The sequence below is a fragment of the Zonotrichia albicollis genome, chromosome 3, assembly GCF_047830755.1.
Source record: "Zonotrichia albicollis isolate bZonAlb1 chromosome 3, bZonAlb1.hap1, whole genome shotgun sequence".
In the NCBI taxonomy this organism is placed as follows: Eukaryota; Metazoa; Chordata; class Aves; order Passeriformes; family Passerellidae; genus Zonotrichia; species Zonotrichia albicollis.
The window spans coordinates 41,132,998-41,152,953 of record NC_133821.1 but is presented as its reverse complement, the minus strand read 5'-3'; the positions used below and the strand labels follow the sequence as shown (position 1 = coordinate 41,152,953).

Here is a 19,956-nt window from a genome sequence, read left to right as displayed (position 1 = left end):
TTTAAGGCTTTTCCTTGGTACAGATAGCCCAGCTGGTCTTCGGTTGCCTCTGAGTCCTGCACTGGTCACCCCTGTTTTGGCAATCAGTGAGTCTATGGCAACCTGACACAGCTGGCATGTCACTGCCTAAAAGTTTGTGAGAGCCATCCACTTTGAGAGTTTGTGACCCCTAGGTGTGGCAGGAATGTTTCTGTCCAGTGTAATAGCTTTACATTATTTTTTCTTCATATCTAAATGAATTGCCTTGTCTTTCTGTCTGATAGCAAATTGCATGTTTCATTTACAGTAAACCTTTCAATTTGCTAATATTTGCCAACCTTCAGGATACACCAGATTTTCCTCTTCATTATTTAAAAAGTGTTATCAATAAAAAGAAAATTAAAGTGTGTCATGATGATTGGGAGAAAAAATAAATATATTGAAGCTAAGAATCCATTCCAATTAGACCTTTTCACTAAGAAATACTGGCAGAGGGGGGACATTCACAAAGAGTTTTAGAAAATGTGAAATAATGTTGGGGTTTGGGGTTTTTTTGCTTGCTTGTTTTTAATTAATTCTCCTTTAACAGGGTAGGGGTTTTTTATCCTTGTGGGGTTTTTTTCCAGGAATATAGTAACATTTCTTGTTTTCTGGGATTATTCCTCATAATAATTGTCTTGTAATGCTTGATTATAGCTCATCTTATGGTAGTCAGACAAAATTTCCTAGTCTTATGGTCCTCTGGACTTAAACCTCCTGTATTTCACAAACATTGGCTCCAAATATACAATATTTACTGATTCCTAGGGCTGCTTTTGCACAGGTGTTTTGAATGGCTTCCTTCAAGTTGCTGGCCGCTAATCCTAAGGGGGTTGGGTGAGAGGGGGAATCATATGTGAGTTCCTTAATATATTCATAGAATGGTTGGGTTGGGAGAGACCTAGAAAGATCATCTAGTTCCAACCACCATGCCCTGGACTGGGATGTCTTCCACTAGGCCAGGTTGCTCCAAGTCCCATCCAGCCTGGTCTTGAACTCTTCCAGGGATGTGGCATCCTCGGCCTCTCAGCATAACCTGTTGTAGGGACTCACCACCTTTTTGGTAAAGAATTTCTTCCTAATATCTAATCTAAATTTAGATAATCTAGATTTAGATAAAATCTTGAGCTTTCTTGTAGCCCCCTTCAGGAAGTGGAAGGCTGCTGTAAGGTTTCCCTGGAGCCTTTTCTTCTCCAGGCTGAAGCAAAAAAGCCGTTGAGTACCACACAGCCCTCTGCATGCCCTTTGCAGCCAGGTCTCCCCTGTCCTTCCTGAGAGGACCTGTGTTTTCCCTAGTCTTTCTTCAATTCCTGATGCTCCTAAATGAGCATTTTTATTACCCCTGGGTAACATCACAGCCATGTGCTGACCTAAAGAAGTGGTTGGCACTGGCAGTAGATAATGAGAGTAGGTGCAGTTAGTGGCTGTGAATGTGTTGCAGAAGCTGTACCTAATTTCTCCTGTTTTCACAAGAAGAGATACCCTTAATAGTAAGAAAAAACCTCCACAAGCATAGCTTAATTTTTATATCACCTTTATATTACCTCTTATTGGTATATTCAGTATAGCAATTACAAAACCAAATAGACTATGCCTACCACAACCATTATCAGCTACGATTTAGAATACTAATTTAAAATGGCTTATTAGAATATTAATGTCTATATTTTTTTAAACATTTAATACATATAGCACCTGCTAGTTGTCTGCTGCTGACAATTATCAAATAGATTACCAGTTGTCAGCCTACATGCAAACAACCTACTGGGTTGTTATAATTTCAAATAGGTTTTAAAATTTTCCCATTGAACAGAAATGCCAAATTCTAATGATTCTAGTTTGCAGTAATGAGGGAGCTGACAACAGGATGAGGTTGCAGCAGGCAAGGCTGGGTTTGAGCAAAAATTGTAATTGGAATTATTACATCAAATGTAGAACCGAATCCTCCTAACTCATCTTCTTATGCCCCCAGAGTATTGTAAGTGCATTTTTCCAAACATTGTCTGGGTAGAGGCTAACCCTGGCTGAGGGATTGACCCAGCATTCCTTTTTGAGGAGAGCTCCATTATGCAGAATAGGTTGGTTTACTGGGTCAAAAATGTGATTAGTGAGAAACTTTATTTGCAAAGCAGCTAATACAAGGACACTTCCAGTTGCTTATGTGTAGAGCTGTCTAAGTTGTTAGATTTCCCCAGTACTCCAGATACTAGAGAGGGAGTTTCTTATCATACGCTATGTCTGAATGCTGCTTTCCCTTTGCACTTTTGGTGCTTCCATCTGACAAAATTTTATTAGGAGCCATTGCAATTTACTTGCTTTTACAAGATCAAGCAGCTTACTGCTTGAGAAAGGTGTTTAATTTATTGCTAATTTTGTTATTCAGAGAGGTAGATGGAGGGAATAGAAAGAGTACACAGGTAGTTTAGGAAAAGATTTATTGTAGCATGTATTGTAGCACAGATGTTTGTATAAGCATTTGCATTTTGGGAAGCTTGTGTTAGTGTACCTGTTCTGAGATTTCTCTGGGTGTGCATGCTTTCAGAAAAGAAAAAGCACATTTAGTCTTTTTGCACCACCTTTTCCATGTAGAATCTGTAGCTGAAGCTTAAGATTTCTAGCATTTGTATGTTTCAGAATCTAATATTTTAGTGATCTGGAATTTATGCATATTGTAAAATCCACACAAAGATGGCAGCAGTTATTTCAGTCTCTTGTTACTGTGGAATGGTCCTAGAGCATGTCCTGGTGCCACCTGATACCTTGGCAGCTGCTCTGGGGCCCTGAGGACAAGCAGCAGTGTGCTGGGGGCGGGCAGAGTGTGGGTGCAGCACTTCCCCTGCTGTGCTGCAGCTTCCCCCTCGAGCCAGGAGAGCGGTGGGTGAGCAAGGAGGGCTGCGTGGAGATGCTCTGTGAGCCTTGCCCCTCAGTCCTGTAGGCTCTGTCCCCACTGACCCTGTGGCTTTGCTCCTGCAGTGCTGCACGGGCAGGTGTACCGCTTCTGCACCTTGGAGGGGACCTGGCTGCTCAAGGAGAATTCAACCCTGCCCTGGAGGAACCTGTCTGAGTGTGAGCCCTCTGACCAGGTAAGAGTTTTTCCCTTTTCCCCCCCCTCTTGCTGCTGTTCTTTAGGACAAAGCAGGAGAGAGGAAAAAAGTAGTTGTTGATGCCCGCTGGTTTTTCTCCTGTCAGAGTAATCTTGACTGGCTTGCCTAATGCTGAGGGACATCAGGTCTCTCCCCTTTAACTAAGGGAACATGAAGGGCAGATGAGAGCACTTTCAAATGTGGAAGTGCGTGAGAGCCAAGAGAAGTGACTCAGGTCATCCCAGCTGTGGTGCGAGTTGAGCAAGGAGCTCAACTGCAGCAGTGACCTACTGTTATTCCTTTGCCTTTTTTCCATTGTCACGTCATTGTAATAGTGACCATTTGTTCTGTCTGTCTTGTTAGCAGCTATTAAGGTGATTAAGATGAACAGAACTGAAGGATATTTGCTTTTTCACCTTTGGGCATGGGGCAATACCTGCCTTTTTTTGTTAAAGGTTTTTTTGTCTTTATACCTTCATTTTATGTGGGCAATGGAATTAGGCTTGTCAGTGTTATTTTCTTGCCCTCATGCTTTTTACTCTGCAGGGAGCTGAGATGCCTGGCACTAAATGAAGGAGAGCACAGGGATTTTCAGAGGATTTTTGACAGCCATTGGCGTCAGCCAGTGTGCTGTGTGCGTTCCCATGACACGTGATACCACTACTACTGTGAACCTCCCAGGGTGATCCTTTTCCTCACAGAAATTGAGTGCACTCTCTCTAGCCTGGAGTACTGGGAGCCAGTGGATTACCTAGTCAAAACAGTTCGAGTTTATGAAAGTCCCAAAGCTGCAGGATCTATACCCTCTGTGTTTTCCATTGCTCAGTGCCTCATTCTTCAGAATGAATAAATGGCTACAGACTAGGAGAAGATTGGAAAAGAGAGAATTTCTCTTCTCCAAATATGTGAATTTTAACCTCTTCCTTTGACTTGCAGCCTTACTCCTTGTCCCTTTTATGTTCTGTGCTGTACCAGCAGAACAGATTTGTCTTAATGCTATGTATAAGCCTGGTTGTTTCACTTTTCCTTGTTGGCCATTATGATTTCTTCCAGAGCTATGTTGGGACATGCCAATGACTGAGATACCTAATGGTAACACTTCATTTGGCACCTGCCTCCAATTTTTCATGAACTGATCTGGATTCTGAAACCCTTTGTAGGTGGTGTCACTCCCTGAAATGTGAGCAGCCATGTTTGGTTTTCCAGCTAATGTATATAGAGCCCCATAGTAACTTAGGTTTATGTATCTTTGGTTTATGTATCTTGTGGGAACAAGTTGTTTTTATGAGTTTGTCATGTGTTATATTACAAATGTAGCTAAAATAAATTCCCAAGTGTTAGTGAATCTTTATAAATTTTGGTGTATGATGTAATTTTCATCTATATGCGTGTTTTAAATTGTTAGGTTTCAGTTGTTTGCTTAAGCTTTGATACTGAAGAGGTTTTTCTTTTCAAAAGGCAGCTTTCATAGCATTTGCTTTAAAGCATTAAGCTAGCAAGTCTGAGTTACAGCCTTAAATCCTCCTGGCTGTGCAAAATATATCTGAATAACTGTACCTAATTTATGAAGTACAAGGAATGTATTCCTTTGTAGAGCACGGGTCTCAGAAGTCAATTGCAGAGTTAGCAGCTTGAAGAAGGGAAATAAAATCCCTGACTCTATTTAGACAAAGATAAGCGCTTAGAGATGAACCAGAACTGTGAATATGAATGTGCCTTGGAGGCTGAGCAATAAGACTGTGTTAAAATTCAGAGCTGCCTGTACCTTTTCAAGTAATTCTCTCCTCTATAAGGATTTTGGCCGGAATTTTTAAGCAAGGGTCTCAATAATCATGTTTTCATTGAATCTGAAGAGAGCCCCCACTGCTCTGGTCTGCAGCAGGTTGCTCCCTCTCAAACTGTGTCATAACATCCAGGTCAAGAGATGCTGTTGGACTCTGGTTTGTTGCCCGGAGGTTGCATAGTTGAGGCAGAGCACAGATTATTTGGGAGCAGAAAAGGGTTTAGCTATGTGAATTCAAGGCATACTTTGCCTCCAAGTAATCAAACAGGACCTGGCTTGCTGCACTGAAGTGTAGATGAGGACCCCCCCTCATTATCACAGAAAGGAAACTTGCTTGAAGTGCTCAAGTCTGAAAAGGTGAGATCTTCTTCCATTTTTACTGCAGGTCTGAGTTGTGTCTTTGCTTCCTGCCATCAGTTGTAAGACTTGCTTGTGTGGTAATTTATGTCTCTCCAGCTTTATTATGAAATAATGTCACATTATCTGTTTTTCTAGCCAGACTGCAAAACCCAACTATTTGAGCAAATACCTGGGAGCAGCTGAGGAATTAAATTTTTATTTCTTTAGAGCATATGGGAAGTGGAAGACTGTTATAACATGTGCATTTAAACTTGGAAGTAGGAGAATGATTTCTGTTTGTCATTAAGAAAGCTAGAAAGTAGCTGGGAGAAAAGAACTGAAGGCCATGAGCTCTCTCTTTTCCCCCTCCACTTTTTTGTTTTTCTTTTCTTCTTTATATGCTCTCAGGATGCACCAGAAGAACAGCTTCTGAATTTGTCCATCATATACACCATTGGATATGCTCTTTCCTTCTCTGCCCTTGTAATAGCAACTGCCATTCTTCTTGGATTCAGGTAACTGGCGAAGCTTTGAAGAGAGTACACTAAAGGTTTTATGTTTTTCTATATGACAATATCAGCCTTTGACAGAAACATTTGATTATTTTTTTCCTTCCTTCCTTCCTTCCATCACCTCATTATTTCTCTGTCTTTTGTTACATATGTGTTCCTTCCTAAAATAATTCTTTCTCAAAATGCAAGTAAAATTGCCAAATTTTTGCAGTTACCCATATGAACATGTAGAACAGGTACTTTTTATCAATTGGAATATTTTGTTAGGTAAGTTTTTATTTCAATGAAATTTCCATTGGAAGAGGTGGCAAAAGAGAGAGATGCAAGCGTTCCTTCATAGTCTCACCTTGCGGATGAGGCACAAGTCTGAGATGGGCAAGGACATTTAGGAGAAAAATTTTCATCTTGCTTTGTTTGGAGTTACTCAGAGCACAGACCTCAGTCTGGCCTATGTCCCAGTCTTCACATGCAAGATGTGCAGAAATGGATTTTTGACAAAATTTATAATTTTGGAGAACTTTCAGAAATTCTTATTTCTTTCACAATGTGGAAGAGAGTCTAATTAGAAACTTGAAAAGTTTTTGAAATAAATTGCTGACAGCTGGCCACAGTGGTATACTGAGTTCATCCAGATTTGCACCTACAAATTCAACAGATCATATAAAATTTTAGACAGTCTTGGTTGTCCATGCCAAACATACACTCTGTGTGTTTGGTTAGAAAATAAATAAAAGCCAAAAACTCCCACCAAACCAAAACACAGCTTTGGATTCTAATAGGGATCCTTTTACTTTTTCTCCCTTCTGTAAATGCAAGAGATGTTTTGATTCCAGCCGGACTTTCTTTCAGTTTGGGGGTGCTGAGCACAGGAGACTGATACAGAGATGAGATCCTGTTCTGTTGTGGGGAGGAAATCCCTCTGCCATGAAGCTGATCACTACAGCCAGGTCCCATCCCTCTTATGTCCTGATGAGGCTGCCTCCCAAACAAGTATAATGTTCCATGTCCTGGTTCTCTTATTTGAAGTCAAGTCAGGAACCTTCAGTGATCCTCTGATCCTTAAGAAGCCTCCTTCCCTGACTGAAGAATTACCATTGCCAGTTATTGGTCATTTCCTCTGGTGCCTGCACTATACTTTTAGCAAGGCAGTCCCTTTCCTTTCTTCCCGTATGTATTTAACAAGGTCAGTCATATCTTTTAACTTCTAATTTCCAAAACTAAAATGATGCAAGCCTTCTCACATTGAACCATACTTTTTTAGCAATATATTATCCCTTCTCCTCCCAGTGGAGAAGCATAGGTGGGCAATATCAAGGAAGTTTTAAAATGACTGCAGAAATCCAGAGACATGCTCACCCTCTGTGAATGCCATGTGATAATTCTGATTTGTATGTGTGCATACCTGTGCAACTTTGGGACCTTTCCGACAAAGCACCAGATGGTCTTGCAGTCTCCGAATCTCTCCCAGGATAACTGTTTTCTCCTCATTTCACCTATCAGTGGCACTCCTTGAGTATTCTTAGCAGCCCAAATGTAAAGCACAACCACGTACTTTTTGAAGGAAGGGAGAAAGGATGTTTTCTGGCAGGCAACAAAGAGCAAGTTTGTCACCGAGGACTGGTAGGAGAGAGGGAATTTTGATGTCCTGACTTTTGTGGGGTGATGCTTTAGCATTTTTTCCTTCAACTGTGAAGCAGGGACTGGAGAACTGTACACAAGTGTGTGCTTCTCATTTTGAAAGTGAGATTCTAGGGACATCAGAGATACCAAGAGCCATGTTAAAACTGTGCAATCAATCCATTTTGTGTTCTCCTGTCTTAAGTTTTTTTACCAGGAGACAACTTGGTCCTGGATCTCATGAAATATGAGATCTACCCTATGCGAATTGCGGCTTCTGGGTTCTGACTGGAATCTCTGCCCGTTTCCCTGAAGCTGCTCAGCCTCAACAAATGGGGATCAAAATCTAATTCAATGACGTGCAAATACTGATGGGCCTCTTAGAGTTCTTAGACTACAAAATAACCTTTATATTTGTCTTTAAAGGTGATACAGCAGAGGAAACAATATCTCTCTAGAGTCCTATTTTGGATCCGAAAAAAATGGAAGGAAAGTCTGTAATTTCAGTGGTGGAAGCTGAATTAAGCCCATAACTTCATGACTGAAACAATTTGAATAACTTCTTGCCTGTAGCAAAAATACTCAGTAACTACCTGCAACCTATTTTCTTCAATTACCTAATTTACATAACTTTTTCAATCAAATTGAAATGTGTAGGAGTTGTGAAGGGTAGCAACAAATGAATTTTGATTTAAGGAACATAAATATTAATAATAGGTAAGTTTTGAAATAAATTGTGACTTAAAAGTGATACAAAAATTCTGCCTGACCTATGACAAACAAGTTGTTCTTCAGTGCAAACCTCTACCTTTCAGACCAAGTCAGTTTTTCTACCAAAATTTATGGAGCTGTAAAAACCAGACATATGAAGTATAAGTTCACTGGAAGTTTTGCTGGAATAATTGCTGATTACCATATGTTACATCTGTCTTTTAGCATCTTAAAACTCATACCCAGTGTAACTTCCTTTTGGTAAAATGTGTACCCTTGCAGAGCTGGGGGGAAAATGTGAATAAGGCTGGTAAAATATTGGCAGTACTCTGCAATTGGATGCCATTTACATGACTTCAGTTTCTTTTGCTATCCCTTAACGTGCCTTTTTTTTTTTTGACAAGCGGCAATTTTATTGTCTTTGCAGCAGGCTGCTGAAATTCAAGAGGATTTTTCCTTTGTTTTTTTGTTTTCAATTCTGAATGCAGAGATGAAAAATCTGTTCCTTTTACTTCTACAGAAAGTATTTACAATTCTCCCAGAAGGCAATTTGAATATAGATTTTTTTTCTTGCTGTCAAAGGGTGATTTGCAGGTGGATTATTTTTCATGGTGGGTTTGAGCTGCACTGCACACGAGTCCTGAGCTTTGCCAAGGTAAACTTGCACAGTGACATTGGGGTCAATTCAAAGCAATTAGCTTCAGCATTATGTGGAACTTGACTTTTTCAGTCCTTTCAGATAAGGCTTCTGAAAATTACTTTATTTTTACACTTTTTAAGCTTTAGAAATTTTTTTTTCCTAAACATACCTATCTTCTTCCTTTCCCCAAACATTGTCTCTAAGGGCTAAAGTTTTGAATTGTGTGTTTTCCTTGATAGTATTTTCTTCCCAAAGACAGTTTGAAATCCCTATCAGCCATTCCCAAGTTATGGGGTTTCCTCTGGTGCCTCTTGATTTCTTACAGGGCTCGTTGTTCCCTTTCTCAGTCCTGTGTCTGATGTTGCATCTTTTATGTGGGTAGTGGATCATGACTGGATTTTTCTTTTTACAGACATCTGCATTGCACGAGGAATTACATTCACCTGAACCTCTTCACCTCTTTTATCCTCCGGGCTATATCTGTTTTCATTAAAGACTCAGTGGTGAAGTGGATGTACAGCACAGCCACACAGGAGTACCAGTGGGAAGGACTTATAGCCTTCCAGGTAAGGCTGTGGTCATTCCTTGGATATTGGAGTCATCACTGTGGTGTGTCTGCATCACAGCAGGCAATTTAATTCTTCAGCTGATGGCATTACATGTTTCTCTACCTGGGGGAAGTTTGCCCCCGTGAGACAGAGGAACAAGAAGCCAATCTTTTTGCATATATATATATATGTGTGTGTGTGTGTATACACCAATGCCTGTGTCTTCTTTCTATGCTGCAGTTTCATTTCTTTCTAACAGTGACAAGAGCATGTTTATTTGCCTAAGCCAGCACTTTTTGTGATAGAACTGTCCATCTGGTCAGTTGGTTGTCCACCAGCTAAGCTGGTTGTTCTTGGTCATCTCTATATAATCTCTTGATGACAGGAAAAAAAGGAAGCATCTGATTAAAATGCAAATTTGAAAGCATTTAGAAAAGCTTTGGAGGAATAGGCTAATTAAATACTTCTAATTGATGAGAGAGGCTATACAACTCTTTTGTAAATAACGATGAAAGTGTGCCCTTCCCCATTTGGATTTGGAATGCAAAGTGTACTTGAAACCTCAAAGAGAAGTAGCTTTATTATCTGTATAGCTCTTGTGACTAAAACATGGGTACAGCATTTGCTGCTGGAGTACAAGGTTGGAGTGGTAAGAGGAAACTCTCCTGATGCATCCTTAGTGCCCATCCTTTTCTGACACTGCCTAAGGCAGAAGTGCTAAAACAACTTAGTGAATCTCATGTGATGGTTGATTTTTTTTCTCATCTGCAATTTATCAGTTACCAGAAAATAACATCACGTCTTAAATGGTTTGGAAAAGTTCATATTGGATTGTCAGTCATTTCCTCTTTCCAAAAAGCTTTGACTTTATGATTTTACACACAGTTTACTCAGTAGTGGTTTCATCAGGTCTGATGGATACATTAATTAGGTAATCATACTTATCTAAAACCTTTCTGATCAGCTCTGTATTTTACCAGCTATGAGAGAATTTGCACTTAAATGGGGAGCACTGGGGCAACATTGCTTTTCTATGAAAATATCCTTTGCTTTGGCAAATAGTCAACCTTATGCCATCTACTCTTTTCTTTTTAATAGAGAAGTTCTCAACTGCAAAATAGAGTATCCAGGAAAGTGAAGGATTCACTGACTGTGGTTGATATAGTACCTTTCACTTGTTCTTTTCATCTTTATTCAGGCTTTTCAAAATAAAATCAATGGCTTATTGAGGGAAAAATACAGAACAGGAGGAGTTTTTCTGGTGTTTTTTTAAGGACTTGTGTTGTTGAAAGCATCTGTCTGCTGTGCATAGCACCTATTCCTGGCTTCTCTCCATTTAGCAATAAAACATGTGATTAGTTTAGCAAGCTCCCTTTTTGAGGAGCAAGAGTAGTAAAGAGAACCGGTCTTTTGAGTTAATATCCTTTTATTCTCAGTCCCTGTTGGGTAACTTTGGGCTGTGCTTTTTTCCGTCGCAGGAATCACTCAGCTGCCGTTTGGTCTTTGTGATGATGCAGTATTGTGTGGCTGCAAACTACTACTGGCTGCTGGTGGAAGGCATGTACCTGTACACACTGCTGGTGCTCTCTGTCTTCTCTGAGCAGAGGATTTTCCGCCTCTATCTCTGCATTGGCTGGGGTGAGTTGGATTTTCCATTTGTCCTCCTGTGGCTGCACTGGCAGAGGGGATCACAGGAGAACTTGTGTGTCTGTCCTAGTGCTGCCCAGTTCAAGTCCTGCACTCTGCATTCTCTTTTTGTTCCTGATCCCTTACCTTGTTTGGGCTGGAGGGTATGGTCACAGCTCCTGGATGCTCATGGCACAGAGGCTGTGGGACACTGCAGAAACTCACGAAACCAGTGGCAAACTGCAGGACATTAGCTCCCAGGACAGATTGTGTGTGGGTGGTTCCAGCCTGTGGGTGGTTCCAGCTGGATATGGGCTTTTCTAGACTGCCCTGCTTCATCCTCCCGAAAGGTTCCCATTGTATTTAAAGACATGTGAGCTGCTTGTGGTGTAAAATAGCAAAGCTGCTTTGCATCTGGGTGAGGACAACAGTAGAGAAATGGTGACAGCATGGGAGGGGATGATGCAAAGGGGCAGGGGGAGTCGGGTTGCCTAAGTGGGCAGAGCAGGTCAGATGGGGATTGTCTGGAAAAAAAGGGTCTGGGGTGCGTGTGCCATGGGCATGTGTGTGCTTGAAATCAAGGGTTTTGATGCCGTGAAATCAACTGGTTGACTAAGGGTCTCCTTCTGCAGAAAGGGTAAAGCTTTGATTCTTTCACTGTATAGTTCACCTGAAAATACATTACAGTTTGGGATCAATCCTGTTTTTAGAGTGATCTTTGCCTGTTTCTCACCTCTATTGCATTCTCTCCCTCCCTCTTCTCTACCCTCCCCTTTTGGTGGAATCACGCCACTTTTGGAAAGATGAAAGTAAATACAAATAAATACTACAAGTGCTTTCACAGATGCTAGTTTGAGCATTTAAATTGCTTTGACTTTCCTCCTCTCTCTATGGACTACAATTGTGAATATTTTAGCAAATTAGTTCTCTGGGAAAATGCATATAAATAGCATATTATTGTGAATTACCTAATTCTACAAAAACGATATATAATGAGAAAAGGTTTTCTGTTATATTGATAGGAATAAATTAATGCAAATAATAGCAGTTTCCTGCAGGAGGGTTTTATTTAAAGTTCTCTGTCTTCCATATTCTTTCATGTCAGGCATGCAGCAAAAGCAGCACATTTTTGTTTAACATTTGAACTATATGTTTTAATTAGACACTCAATTTAATTTAAAAAAGGGGGAGGGGGAGCTATCCTGAAGCAATGACTGAGGTCATGAAAGGAAATGGAAAAGAAATTAGAAAAAAATTATATCTAGTCAAATCCTAAGGGGACTGTGTTTACTTATAAGAAGGCTGCTTTTTGTCTGAATCACTTCTATTTAGAGTTTGTCTCCTGCAAAGGCAGAAGGCAGAAATAGATGATGTTATTTTGGTTTTGCTCTTTTTTTACAAGGATGGTTTTGCCATTGTATGTTGAATTTCTAGATGAGTTTTTGGAAATGAGCAGCAATGCAAGAACTTGGCACTAGATACATGGGTTTCATCCAAACTTTCTAGAAAAGCTCTGTCTGTGCCATTCAATTGTTATCTGTACAATTTCTTGCTCTTCCATATGTGTCTGCATGTGCAAACCTTGCCAATGATTCTCCAACTTCAAATGAGAAACATCTGCTGTTTCAGTGCTCCCAGATTAGTTATACCAGATAGCAGTTTCATTTCTAACCAGTGGAAAGATATAATAATTTTTCCTGATCTTTCTGCTTCTTCATTGGTGATTCCATTTTTTGGGTGCTCAAGTCCCTCACCAGGTGACTTTCTGCTATATGCAACATTCAGAAGATTTTTATTTAATTTGATTTTTGAGCTGCCTGATAGCCTCAGTGTAATGCTGAGGCTTCAGAGAGAGAGACAGTAGGTTCCTGTTTGAACTGTTGTCCTGCTCTTTGAAGTAGTCAATCAGCTGTAAAAATAAAGCTGGAACAAAAAATTAAATATTTATTTGATTGACAGCGCTAATTTGAATCTCGGACCATTTGTTCCATTAATGAATTGTCCTCTTACAGGATATCTTTTTAACTTTTTCATTTCTTATCATTTGATTAATATTTATTTATGAAAATTTCATGTTTCTATTCCTCAAAAACATAGTCACTTCAAGTTGTTATTGCTTACAACTGTAACTGAAGATTGTGATCACTCTCAGATGTGTTGGAGTCTGCTGTCCTGGAGCCCAGGGTACTGAGCTTGATGTGCACCCTCCTCACTGCCCTAAGGTCCTTGAATTCCCCCATTTCATGGGCACTGCAGCCAAGGCTGCCCTTGGGCTTCACATTCCCCACCAGCTCCTCCTTGTTGGTGAGAGCAGTGGCACCTCTCCTCATTGGCTCCTCTGTCACTTGGAGCAGGAATTTATCAGCGTGATCCAGGAAACTCCTGCATCGCTTATGCTCTGCTCTGCTGTTCCCTCCAGCAGATATGGGAGTGGTTGAAGCCCCCAGGAGGACCAGGGTTTGTGACTGTGAGGCTGCTCCTGTCTGTTTGCAGAAGGGCTTCCTGGCCAGACAGCCTACAGCAGACTCAAGTAATGTCACTTGTCCCTGTCCTCCCTTTAGTACTGACCCATAAACTCCCAGTCAGCTCCTCACCCATCCCCAGGTGGAACTCCATGCACTCCAGTGTCACTGATGTGGTGACACTCCCTCCTGCTGTCTCCTGCCTGGCCTTCCTGAAGAGCCTTTGGCATTCTGTTCCAGCACTCCAGTGAAGAACCATCCCACCATGTCTCTGTGGTGCCAGTGAGATCATAGCCCTGCAGGTACTGCCGCTGGCATCCTGCTGTAGGAGTGGATGGATTAAGGATCCTGTTCCCCAGTAACTTCAGTTTAAAGCCCTCTTCCCAGGCTTGGCAAGCCTATGACTAAAGATTTTTTACCCTTCTCTGTCAGATTCAGTCCATAGTAGACCAGTTGTTCCAAGATATTCCAGTTTTTGTTATATAATAACATCAGGTTAGTTCTAAAGTCAGTTATTAGACAGTAGTCCATTTATTATCAGTTCAAAATGACAAATTATCCTTTGCTGTTGAAGTATTTATAAAGGGGAAAGTCCGTCTTGCATTATTGTACTTAAAAAAAACTAGAAATGTCATAAAATCTTGATAGACCTATGAAAATTAATGTAGTTTCATAAATTGGGAGTAATTTATGCTAACATCATGTATATTGATAGGATTCTATAAACCTTCCCTATTATTTTTGAGGTAACTGTATTCCTAATGGCAACTTCACTGCTGAGATTTCATGTCATACTAGGCTTTGAGACGGCAGTTTTAAATTTTTCCTATTTCATTTAATGTGGAATATGTCTTGCTTATGTCTTCTATTTCTTTGTCAAAGCACACTTCCATACATTTATGTCAGCCTTAAGTTCCACATACCTTACTGCAAAAACAATTGTACATTCTATTTTCAATGCCGATGGAGAAAAAGAAGGCAGAAACACTTTGTAGCATCAAAACCCCAAAATTTTAATAGGCCAATGTAAGAGCAGGTAGGTGAGAGGTTTTCTCCCCTCTGGGGGTCAGCACACCAGCAGCCAAAACAGCTGTTGATTCACATAGTCATTTGCACTTGCAGAAAAGAAAATCTCTTGCTATGCACTGCTGGTACCTGGTGCTTCCTTGAGAAATCCTTGCCCATGGATCTCACTTTCTAGAGAGAAGAAAAAACATTTATAAGAAAGGGGTGAAAAAAAAAAAAGAAAACCAACCTAACTACAGAGATCAAGATCATTACTTTTTTGTTTTGTTTGTTTCTCAGTATGTGCAGACTGGTCTGAATCAGTGTCCAGGACACCAACCCAGTGTTCATCATGTCTGAGCTCAAGGCAGGAACTGCTGAGCCTGACATTGAGTTTCAGCTATCAGTACTGTACTGAGTAGTCTCTGGAGAAGGGCAGTTTATACTTGTAAAGCTGCTGTATCAGCACATTTTAGTGGCAAAGGGACCTGTTCACATCTAAGAGTAGAGAGGAGGGAAGAATGGGGAAACAACAGAAACATCCCACTGTGACTCTGAGCAACGACCAGACAGGAGACCATTTTCAGCACTAAAGGCTAAGAGAAAATGTTACTAAACAGCTACATATTGTCTGAGCTTCTGTGGTAATTTTACACCCAGTTGCACTTGCAGCAGGAAAATGGCCATAAAAAAAAAAAATAATCTGCTTCCTTCCAAGCCTTGGCAATCCAAACTTGCTCTAAGGAAGAGCACTTTGAGGAATGAAGCTATTAAAAGCAGGAAGCCTGGCTGGGGCATCAAAATCTACATCCTGATTGCAAGGAATAGATGACTGGAACAGAACCAGTAAGAAACCTTCCTTCAGAAGCCCAGTATAAACTCACTGTAGCAACAGGAGGCATTCATAACACTGACCACTTTTTTTCTATTTTCAAATGAAAACTCTGCTTCAGACAAGAATGTAAAAATAGATTTTGTGTCCAGACTGATCTTGGTAAGAAATGCATTTCAGGAATTCCTCTTAATCCACTTCACTCTCTGTTTTCTAAATTAAACTTTTTAATGTTTTTTCTTTTTTAGGAAGAAAAAAAATTAATCTTCTCACATCATCAGTGCTTTTACTCTTTTTACATGTAGTCATATTTGTTTATAATTTCTTTCAGTTCCTCATGGCATCATTCTTGAATTCCTTCACCTATCAGTTGATCAAGTCAGAGCATTTTGGATACTTTCTGAGAGAAAGAAGAATCGACTTGTTCTGACAGCAGTAGTGGTTTATGTGCCTGATTTTCTCAGAGGTTGAACTTACCACATGTGGGATGTCAGGTTACAGCTAAAATACTGAAAACAGCCCTAAAATGCTGTATTCAGAATATGTCCTTCTTTAAAGGTTTCAGCAGGATAGCAGTGCTCTGGTCCTTCAGAGACAAATCTACTTCAGGAAGAATCTCTAATCAGCATGTGAAGATGAGGGGAGCCTCCTTGCTCCTCGTATGTCTTTCCTGAAATTTCCTCTGTGTAAACTGAGGTACAATACAAAGCTACAAATACGGTGTAAGAATGGAAACTTGCTTGCACTTGGAGGTAAGGCAAGGATGATTTCATGGAATAGCTCCACCTGCTGACACCTCTCTTGGGAATGTTCTGGGTTTCAGAACAAACCTGAGCTTTTCTGTTCTGTTACCAAAATATCTCAGACCTGTTAAATGAAGAGACTGATTTTTGAATGCTGCTGTCACAACATGGTAACTTCATTAGCAGCTGCAGGAATTTCTTGCCTCTCTCATTAGGGATAGTGGAGCATTCTGAAGATGCCAACCTGTACAGGGTTTCTCAACATTTTTTCTCTCTTATCTACTCCATCCTTGTGCCATTCTGAAAAATGACTGTTTTTCCAATTTTTTTTTGCTGTTTTTCTTACTATGCAGGCACCTGGCCAGGTGTAGAATATTTAAGCTAGAGTGAAACTAAGTAGGTTGTGCTGCTTATTTATGGGATATTAAGATGATGATTTGGCAGTTGCATTCCTTTCTCATCATCCATAATATGTATTATTATTGCAGCCCATAATTCAGATGCCCAGTCATTTGAAGTTGAACTTTATTAGCTGAGCTGTGAGCAGGCTTATTTTCTAGTACACTTGACAGATTTCATAATTACCATGTAGTATTCAAAGATTTTGGGTCAGCTATCAACCTGCAGGAATTAAGGTCACAGTTTATCATGATCAGGCTGTTGCAGTTTCTGGCATCTTCAGCAATGATGCAGTACAGAAGAAAAAGTAGACATTGCCATTTCCAGAATTCAGAAACTTTTCTCTGGCCAGTTATCTCAGAAGACATCCATCTCAGAACTTTCTGTATGACAAAAAAAGCAAAACCAGAAAGAGTTCAGCCAACACCTTAAATAAATGAGTGCAGTTTTTTTCTTGGGTATCTGATATACTTTGAATAGCAGCAGCAAGAGGAAGAAGTGTGAGACTGAAACTCAAATGCATCAAGTGTTATGTTGGAAGCCCAGGAGTGGAATACACCACTGATGCTGTTAATGAAATGTAGTATCTGTGATGTTTATTCAGTGAGTTGTATTCAGTTTACTTCCACTGCCTGCTCAAACCAGATAGAGTTCTCTTGACTGTAACCAGAATAATATATGGGTTTTTGCCAGTTAATGCAGGCTAACTAAATATCAAGACTGTTTATTAGTCTTCGGAGAGTCTCAGTGATCCTTGCAAATGGCAGCTACTGCAGAGATGCTTCAGATTTGCTCTTTTGCTGTGATGGAATAACTTCTACAGGGAATGTTCTTGGGGCAGTCTCCTCTAGATCTTCACTAGGGCTTTGGAAAACTGCATGTGTTCCCATCTGCTGAGGCTGTGTCCCAGACAGTTTCCAGAGCAGTCAATTTCTCAGGACAAGTCTTTGTGAATTTGGCAGATGTCAGGTAGTATCCATGCAGTAAGGTTTGAACATCAGTGCAAATTCATGTGTGCACTGTTAAGTCTTGGTGTCTCAGACTAAAATGTGCATTGCCAGCATGGAAAATAGTGACTGATGGTGCTGCAATACCAAGACACCAGTGGTGTGCATCACAAGTGAGAGTGGGCAGAGAATGTTGAACAAGTTGCTTTATACTTGCTGCCTATTAATTTGTACAATATTTGCATAGCTGATGCAATTCTCTTATATCAGCCTCACTCTAGTTAGGCTCTTTTGAAATATAGTATTAATAATAGGTTCTCAATTTAAATGTCAAGTGATTTGATTAAACATGGAGAGATTTCTGATGTATCTAGATGACTGAGATACCCACAAATTATTATTGTTATCTCTTGATCTATCAAATGATATATCCACTGACATACAGCCTTTGTGCTGTCAGTGTTTGTGTCTTATCCTGTAAGTTTCATAGTAAGATGTCTTAATGCTCAGCAAAGTCAAGAAAGAAATAATTCAAACTATAATTCATTTCAGTGAATCAAAGTCTCATTCAATTTTGAAGTGATGTGCAGTGAGCTTGTTCTTAATCTCTCTATATGACTGTCAAGGCAGCATACAGTTTTTGGTAACTTTGCTCCCGAAATACTGTGTATTCTCAATATCAAGTAAATCCATGGAACATGATAGCTATTTGCCCAAATAATCTCTACTCAGTTCATTATCTTTGCGATTACTCTAATTATTGGTATTTTTTTCCATGCTGCTCTTTGTTCTCCCTCTTTTTTTAAGTAACTGATCAAGGAGAATATTATTATTCTGTGTCTGTAGTGTTTAGTGAAATTCTATAGTACAACAAAAGTGAGGCTTTTTACTGAAAATACCCAATAAAGTTACTGCTTGAGGTGCTCAGACTGTGGGAGATGACCAATTTCCCTATGACTTCTGCTGCCACAAACTGTGCATTTGCCCTGTGCAGAACTTAATGCTGCAGCCTGATCTTCTTACCATCCCTGACTTTTACTGGTTCTTAAGAATAAAGTAACAAAGTATGCGAAATGCTGCTCTTTCTATACAATGCACATGCAGCATCAGACACTGTCCAAGGAGGAATTCAACAATCTTGATCTATCCTTAAGCAGAAATTTCTCATCCTGTCTTTTCAGTCACAACCTGCTTTCCTTCCTTGTGTGCATTTTTATCATTCTCTGTACTGAGTATTGGTTGGTAGGTGCACTTGAAAATTATTTTTAATGACCTAGGCTCTTCATAAATGAAAGAAGTTAATTAGAGAGCCTTTGATGCTGTAAAGCAGGTAATGAGTGCCAGCCCACCTGGCTTGTCTCTGCCCTTTCCAGCCCAGATGCGCTGTCAAGTGAGGGCAGGGCCAAGCCTCTCCTCCCTGCCATCTTCCTCTGCTGGCTTTGCTGCAGCCACTCAGGTGCACACCAGTACCACAGCCAGAACTGGCTCTTCTCTGAGGGGCAGGACACTTGCTGGGGGTGCCCACCCTCCCTCTGCCATGGGGGGCATCTGGGGCTGGGTGTGCTCCAGCCTCGACACCAGTACACAGCCTGAACTTGGTCCTGCTGGAGTACAGTGACCCACAAGCAGAAATGTAGACACAAAGGTTTTGGTCATAGCACACTGCACCCTTCTCTAGCATGAGTGCAGAGGCTAGTAGAGCTTCCAAAAATTTAATTCTCTTGACTTGTCTGTGAAAATATCCACAGAAAAAGTGGTGAATGCCTGTTATGGGGCACTTATGTTGTTCATTTTTCATGTCTGTTGAGAGCTAGGTGGGAGCCCGCTGTTCATGGCAATCTGTATTGGATGGGAGCTGCAATCCTGACACCAGTTAATCATGTTGGGGGGAGGCAGAGGGAGTTGTCCTTCTCTCACTTTTTTCCCGGTCTCAATGTCAATGTCGGCCTTGTCTCCTCTCTTTTCAGGTGTGCCAATGCTGTTTGTTATCCTCTGGGGAACTGTCAAGTACCTTTATGAAGATGAGGGGTTGGTTTAGTTCTGATTTTTATAGCTATCTCGTTTGTGCTGTATGTGTGCACCAGCAGGTCACTGTTTGCTCTCTGTTCAGCGTGGTTTGCTTTGGCAATGTGCTGAAAACTCACGTAATTGCTTCTGTTTTGTCTGAAGGTCTTGCATAACATTTCAGAAAGGAGAATATGTTTTTTTCTGATCAGAATTTTCTGCATGTCTGAATAAATCTATTCTTTTTCAGGTCAAGGAAAGGTATGTTTTGTTTTTCTGTACTTATAGTATCAACACTAGCAGTCATCCTACCTAACCAAGACCACTCCTGATACTGTGCCTTTGGCAGTAGCCTTTACAGTTGTTTCAGAAGAAGACAGCAACCTCCCACAGGATTCTGCCTGCAATTTGTAGTGATTAGCCTATGCCTAGCAGCAGAGAAGTGATTGCCTTTTCTTGTTTAAGCTCCCATTATTTAGGTTTTCCTAAAATAAAGGCACATTCTCTGTCTGCTTACATTAGTCTTGCTGAAGTCAACTATGTCATGCACAAGACTGCTGTAAAACACAAAATACTTTTTGTGCTTTTTTACCATGTTTGCTGTTCTGGAAAAAATTACCTTTGTATATGCTTTATAAATAGCTGCTTTATAAATAGCACTGTAACTTGTTGGATTTTTTGTTTGTT

At 40.4% G+C, this 19,956-nt stretch overlaps 1 protein-coding gene across 1 annotated transcript in view; it reads left to right on the top strand.

The window, feature by feature from the left end:
* GLP1R (glucagon like peptide 1 receptor) overlaps positions 1 to 19,956 on the top strand; it is an 84,306-nt gene that overhangs the window by 47,491 nt on the left and 16,859 nt on the right. The window contains exons 4-8 of the mRNA XM_005483113.4: positions 2,992 to 3,101; positions 5,632 to 5,738; positions 9,116 to 9,269; positions 10,730 to 10,889; positions 19,233 to 19,293. Coding sequence (XP_005483170.2) covers positions 2,992 to 3,101; positions 5,632 to 5,738; positions 9,116 to 9,269; positions 10,730 to 10,889; positions 19,233 to 19,293 — 592 coding nt within the window. The remainder of the gene's footprint in view (positions 1 to 2,991; positions 3,102 to 5,631; positions 5,739 to 9,115; positions 9,270 to 10,729; positions 10,890 to 19,232; positions 19,294 to 19,956) is intronic.